Source organism: Salvelinus fontinalis, chromosome 17, assembly GCF_029448725.1.
Source record: "Salvelinus fontinalis isolate EN_2023a chromosome 17, ASM2944872v1, whole genome shotgun sequence".
Lineage (NCBI taxonomy): Eukaryota > Metazoa > Chordata > Actinopteri > Salmoniformes > Salmonidae > Salvelinus > Salvelinus fontinalis.
Genome location: NC_074681.1, coordinates 14,548,580 through 14,555,516, shown reverse-complemented (window position 1 = coordinate 14,555,516; position 6,937 = coordinate 14,548,580). Strand labels below are relative to the sequence as shown.

General features: G+C 40.6%; 1 protein-coding gene across 1 annotated transcript; it reads right to left on the bottom strand.

The window, feature by feature from the left end:
* Positions 1-2,406: 2,406 nt before the first annotated feature.
* LOC129813752 (aquaporin FA-CHIP-like) lies at positions 2,407-5,359 on the bottom strand. The gene is made up of 4 exons (XM_055866248.1): positions 4,897-5,359; positions 3,857-4,018; positions 3,512-3,592; positions 2,407-3,234 (listed from the first exon to the last, which is right to left on the bottom strand). Exons 1-4 carry the CDS (start codon positions 5,257-5,259, stop codon positions 3,055-3,057), a joined length of 786 nt encoding a protein of 261 aa, XP_055722223.1. The 5' UTR covers positions 5,260-5,359; the 3' UTR covers positions 2,407-3,054.
* Positions 5,360-6,937: the final 1,578 nt, after the last annotated feature.

Genomic DNA, 6,937 nt, shown 5'->3' with positions numbered 1-6,937 from the left:
TACGACCCACCACTGCGACCTGTATGCCCTAGTCGGCTGGCCCTCGCTACATGTTCGTCGTCAGACCCACTGGCTCCAGGTCATCTACAAGGCTATGCTAGGCAAAGTGCCGCATTATCTCAGTTCACTGGTCACGATGGCTACACCCACCCGTAGCACGCGCTCCAGCAGGTGTATCTCACTGATCATCCCTAAAGCCAAAACCTCATTTGGACGCCTTTCCTTCCAGTTCTCTGCTGCCTGCGACTGGAACGAATTGCAAAAATCTCTGAAGTTGGAGACTTTTATCTCCCTCAACAACTTTAAAAATCTGCTATCCGAGCAGCTAACCGATCGCTGCAGCTGTACATAGTCCATCTGTAAACTACCCACCCAATTTACCTACCTCACCCCCATACTACTTTTATTTATTTTACTTTTCTGCACTTTTGCACACCAGTATCTCTTCTTGCACATGATCATCTGATGATTTATCACTCCAGTGTTAATCTGCTAAATTGTAATTCTTCGATTTATTGCCTACCTCATGCCTTTTGCACACATTGTATATAGATTCTCTTTTTTCTACCATGTTATTGACTTGTCTATTGTTTACTCCATGTGTAACTCTGTGTTGTTGTCTGTTCACACTGCTATGCTTTATCTTGGCCAGGTCGCAGTTGCAAATGAGAACTTGTTCTCAACTAGCCTACCTGGTTAAATAAAGGTGAAATAAAAAAAATAAAAAAACACCTGTTTTCAATCCCATCCATTACCTCTTGTGTATTTAACCCTCTGTTTCCCCTCATGTCTTTGTCAGAGATTGTTTTATGTCAGTATTGTTTCTTGCTGTATAGGTGCGCGACGGGTCCTCGTACCATGTTTATTTTTATGTATGTACATTTTCGTGTTTGGAGCATGTTAAGTGGACATATATTAAAAGACTCCATTTACACTCCATTTGACTCTCCTGCGCCTGACTTCCCTGCCACCTATACACACGACTCTGACACACACACACACACAGCTCTGAAGTGACAATGATACTGAAGAGTCTGCTTAGGAAAAAAATACTCTCAACTGTTTGAATAAAAATAGAGTTTAAGTTACCTATGAATGTTGAAAACAAAAACTTTAATTTCTATATGCAGGAAATTCTATTTTAATAATGGGCATGGTAAGACTTGACAACCAAAGTGCGAGTCATAATTCCCATGACACCTAGCAAAATCTGAAAAGCAAATCGGCGCCCAAAAATACCGATTTCCAATTGTTATGAAGACTTGAAGTCGACCTCTACAACAGACATATCAGAAAGGTTGGTCAGAATGAGAAACCAGTCACGCCCACACCTCTGATTTATGGTTCATCCTACCCAAAGAAGAAAACAGAAACAAAAAACTTTACAATTGTTTCTAATCATGTTTTGAATCTCATATTGTCTCTAATTGTCAAGACTGCCGCCGAAGTCGGTCCCTCTCCTTGTTCGGGCGGCATTCGGCGGTCGACATCACCGGCCATCTAGCCATTGCCGATCCACTTTTCATTTTCCATTTGTTTTGTCTTTGTTTTACACACCTGGTTTCAATTCCCCAATTACATGTTCATTATTTAACCCTCTGTTTTCCCCATGGTTTTTGTGTGTGTTTGTTTTATGTTTTTCGGTCCATTTGTGTGGGCTTGGTATTTCTACATGTATTTGGTAATTTTGAGTTAAGTTACTTTCATTACTCATCTCTGCTGTCCTGCGCCTGACTCCTCTGTACCAGCTACACCCAGACCTTTTACACTAATACTCTCTGCTTTTAGTTTTTGTAACCACATAAAATGCAGATAAGACTGGGGTGTGTTAAAAGTTACTCATATTTTTTCCGTAAACTTACTGGCTCATGCACGCAGTGGATTCCAGGAAAAAAACACCAGCCTGTTAACAGCGATTTTAGATAAGGAAATAGACTGAAGAGGACAGTGATGATAAGGTCTACGGGTCCTGAACCTAAACAGTGATGTTGCTGTGGTCTAGTTTAGATAGTAGTGCAAAGTTTACTGAAAATATATTTCTATCAGGATCTCAAGCTCTCCCCACCTTCTGAGATAAACTTAAATAGATTGTGTCAGCCAAATTTTTCATTAACCTGGTAAGTCTACCCCAGATGACACTGGGCCAATTGTGCGCCGCCCTATGGGACGCCCAAACATGGCCGGTTGTGATACAGCCTGGAATCGAACCAGGGTCTGTAGTGATGCCTCTAGAACTGAGATGCAATGCCTAATACTGCTGCGACACTCGGGAGCCCCCAAAGTGTTTGGCTTTGAAGTTCTAATGAGAGGGCTAGTCCAAAAATTGAAAGGGTACTGTTTGGATGTGGAGACTGGATATTGCTAAAGTAAGCAGTTTATGAGGAGACAAATGCCAAGAGAGGAACATCTGTTAACATCTGTTGTTTTATTTACGTACAAAAGTGAAATACAATTCAAGAGTGCACACAGAAATACATATACATCAAGAAATAAAAAGTTCTTACATAAACAGGTACATAGAAAATATACAAAAACAAATAGCTCTATATAGAATACTGATATGGGAAATATTTTAACAAAGAGCAAGATGTTCCAACAACTCTTGTTAAAGTCGTTTAGAAATTGAAGTGAATACTCAACAGTAGAGGCTGCGGAAGGGATGACAACTCATAATAATGGCCGGAAAAGAGTAAATGGACTGGTATCAAACACATGGAAACCCTGTGTGTGATGTATTTGATACCATTCCACTCATTTCGGTCCAGCCATTACCACGAGCCCGTCCTCCCCAATTAAGGTGCCACCAACCTCCTGTGATAGTCAAGTGACAATTTAGCTACTAAATCGGCAGTTCAGTGGTGTGATTTTCAATGAAACAGGCCTAATACTTCACAACAAAAAAAAAATGCTCCTATTATTTGAAATTCTTTATCATTATTTTGAAATAACAATTCAACTGCTGCCATTCTAAAGGAAATGTCAATGCTTTACAGGAGTATACTGTAGGTAGACAATCTAAAGTCCTATACACTATATGGTGTTGCTATGACAACACTACTTTGTTGATGACATTTCCACAGCTGCAGCCTCCTCTCCATTAACATTATAGTCTCCCACCGGGCCACTAACAAGAACCTTCATACGTTCAGGGAAGTCCTCAGATTTGGGGTACAGGAGGAAGTCATAGACCAGAGCAGCTGCCACACCTCCACTCATTGGCCCCACCCAGTACACCTGCCATGGTGCAAAGAAATCAATCAATGAATCAATGGAAGAACAGATTTAAGACAAATATTACAGGGTTAACTTTAACTTTGCTTTCAATAGTTTTATTAGACTTTACAATAAAACAATAGAGATGCTGTCACTCAGCAACCACTTTATTGAAAGTAGCTCAGCTTTGGTAATCATTTTACAAGTTTATTGAATTTACTAGTCATGGAATTGATGTCACACTAAATGCAAGGAATCTGCAAACACACGTGCCTGCAAACACACCATCTCCACTTACCCAGTGATTTGTATAATCATTCATGATCAAAGCTGGTCCAAAGGATCGGGCCGGGTTGATACCACAGCCTGTGTAGCTGATCTGTACACAGTAACAAGATAAATATCTTAGGACAATATGAGGGATGAGACGATCTGTTGTAAAATCAATATAAATCCTTTATGGTTATAGGATTAGGCCTAGGGTCTGAGGGGTAAATTCAACAGTCAACATTTGCACTGAGTAAAATTAAGCTTTAATTCAATGGTGATTTGTCACAACAACACATTCAAAATCCATGTTTTGTTAATCGGATGCATGTGTCAGAGGAGATACCTTGTTGACAAACTACTATAAGTAACTTACGGCTGCCAAGTGTCCCAGAGCAACAGAGAGTCCGATGGCCAGGGGGGCAGAGCCGGTGACATCACGCCGCCTTTTATCAGTTACTGCTATGACACACAGGACCAGCTGGAAGGTAGCCAAGAGCTCGATGCCAACGCCTTGGCTGGCACTGACACCATTTAGCTACGAGGGGGAAGGAGAGGGGCAGAGGGGGAGACAAACAAAAACAATTTGTCAGTGTGCATCAGCGTGATGGATGTTTTTCTCAACTACTATGTGCTATTCTAAATAGCTGGCAAAGCAAAGGCTTCCCTTGTGAAGTGCAGGGTGAGGAGAAAAAAATCTAATTTGAAATCTATGTAAACTTTCAACAGGCTGATAGTCTCGCTATAATTTGTCAAAGTCTGAGCAAGTTTTAGTTTATTCATTCATTGAAATTGTGAATGATTGAAAGATGTTGATAATTGATCATATTCTTACAGACTTTGCTAATGTGCAATTTACATAATTTAGAATTCCATTAATGGCAATAGATGTGATGATCCTCTGTATCAACAGCTTAAAAGACCATATAACTTGGTGTCTATAGGAGGCATGTGAGGGTTTTTTATGGCATGGGAAAGTAACTACCATGCAGCTGTACATCCTATATTCACTAGAGAACAGCAGAAGCACCTATTATTATTATGAGTTAGTGTGATGATAAAAAAACATCACATGATTCTGTTAGTCAATAGTTTGCAGCCGGTGCATCCAAGCTCACTCTAATCAAACATGAATGACATCCCATTTGAGTCCCTTCAAAAATCATTGAGTCAAACTAAATTGAACTAAGTTCAATCAACTATTTTCTCAATGCAGTGCATGCAGGTTCACATGCATTACTGTTTGTCAACAACTATGAGATGCAATATACATTTATCAAGAAATTGCACACAAAGTTCAAACACTTCCCATAAAATGGAATTGAAAGCAAACATTTCTAATTGAAAAGGACACACATAAACCATATATATTCAAATTTGTATTCTGAAACAAATGAGCCAAAATGAGCCACTCACAGCATTGACCCCCAGTGCAGTATTTGCCTCTGGCCGGGTTCCGTAGACAATAGCACTGGCCAGAGCAGAGCCCAGCATCTGAGCCACCATGTACATCATCCCCTTGAACACGCTGATCTGGCAGCTGGCCAGCATGCCCAGTGTCACAGCTGGGTTCAGGTGGGCTCCACTGATGTGGCCCAAACTCTGGGCCAGCGTGGCGATGGCCAGACCAAAGGTCAGAGAAACCTTCACCTCCTGGTCAGGAGCGGTGTTGTTTGAGTTCCCAATGGCAGCTGAGATGCTGAGAAATATGAACATGGTCATCCCCACAAGCTCGGCCAGTACGGCCCTCCAGAATGCCTTGCTCTTGAACTCTCTCATCTTGGCTGCAGCCTGGGCGTATGGTGGTCTTATCTGATATGATGTAGAGTGGTGTCAGTGGAACTCACAAACAACATCAACAGGCTGCATTTATAAGGCTGCTGCTGATAATGAAGGGAGGCGGGTTCTAAAAAGTGAAAGGGAAGGGAGAAATCCAAAAGGCTTTTTTTCTTCTTCACCCCCCTTTCCCTCACTCTTTTACTGGTCTCCCTCTCCCTCTTTTCCTCCCTCCTATCCCTCTCGTTTCCCATACTCCCTGCACTTACTTATTTTTTTCTCTCTCTGGACTTTCAGAAGTAGTGGTGAAGAACAGGCTGTAGTAGGACAGAGGGAAGTTGTACTCAGAGGCACTTTGTTTCTCCATTCATAAAGACATCTACAGTAGCAGGACTTTATGACTACAGTATAAGGTGAGAGTCCACAAGGTTTGTTGCTTGGGATTTCTAACTATGGTGTTGTTGAAACATATTTCCAAGTCCCATCTTCAAATATTATAGTGTGCGCTTTGTCGATATGTTTCTCTGTTAAGATGTCTCTATACCAGTGAATAGCATCAATAATTGAATTTCCACATCAACTCAGCAGTGACTGGGTCACAGCAGAGCCTCCAAAGAGGCCAATTCACTGCTGAGTTGACCTGAGTCACAGGTCCCTAACCTGTCCCTGAACAGACATGCACGTGAGTTTGTTCCCATAGTGGGAAAAAGAGAGATTCAGTGTGCACATCATATTGGCAACTGCTTGCTAACTTCTTGGGAATACATCTGGATAAATGCTATTCAACATGATTTGATAGAAATCTATGTGCAATAAAATCTATATATACACATACACACACACTGAACAAAAATATAAATGCAACAATTTCAAAGGTTTTGCTGAGTTAGTTCAAAATAAGGAATCAGTAAAATTAAATAAATTAGGCCCTAATCTATAGATTTCACATGACTGGGTAGGGGCGCAGCTTGGGACCAGGCAAATGTTGACACACCTACTCATTCAAGGGTTTTTATTTATTTGGATTAATTTCTACATTGTAGAATAGTGAAGACATCAGAACAATTAAATAACCCCCCCCCCCCCCCCCCCCAAAAAAAGTGTTAAACAAATCAAAATATATTTTAGATTCTTCAAAGTAGCCACCCTTTGCCTTGATGACAGCTTTGCACACTCTTGGCATTCTCTCAACCAGCTTCATGAGGTAGTCACCTGGAATGCATTTCAATTAACAGATGTGCCTTGTTAAAAGTTTGCTGTGGAATTTCTTTCCCTCTTAATGCGTTTGAGCCAATCAGTTGTGTTGTGACAAGGTAGGGGTGGTATACAGAAGATAGCCCTATTTAGTTAAAGACCAAGTCCATATTATGGCAAGAACAACTAAAATAAGCAAAGAGAAACAACAGTCCATCATTACTTTAAGACATGAAGGTCAGTCAATCCTTATTCCCCAGAATCCTGTTCTTTATTTGGTATTTGTTTATTATTTGTAATAAATGTGCAACCATTTGCTTTGTCATTATGGGGCATTGTGTGTAGATTGACGACATGTTTTACTTAATCCAATTTAGAATAAGGCTGTAACATAACAAAATCTGGAAAAAGTCAAGGGGTCTGAATACATTCCGAATGCACTCTATGTGTGATGGGATGTATAGACATTATGGACAGTATATGGATA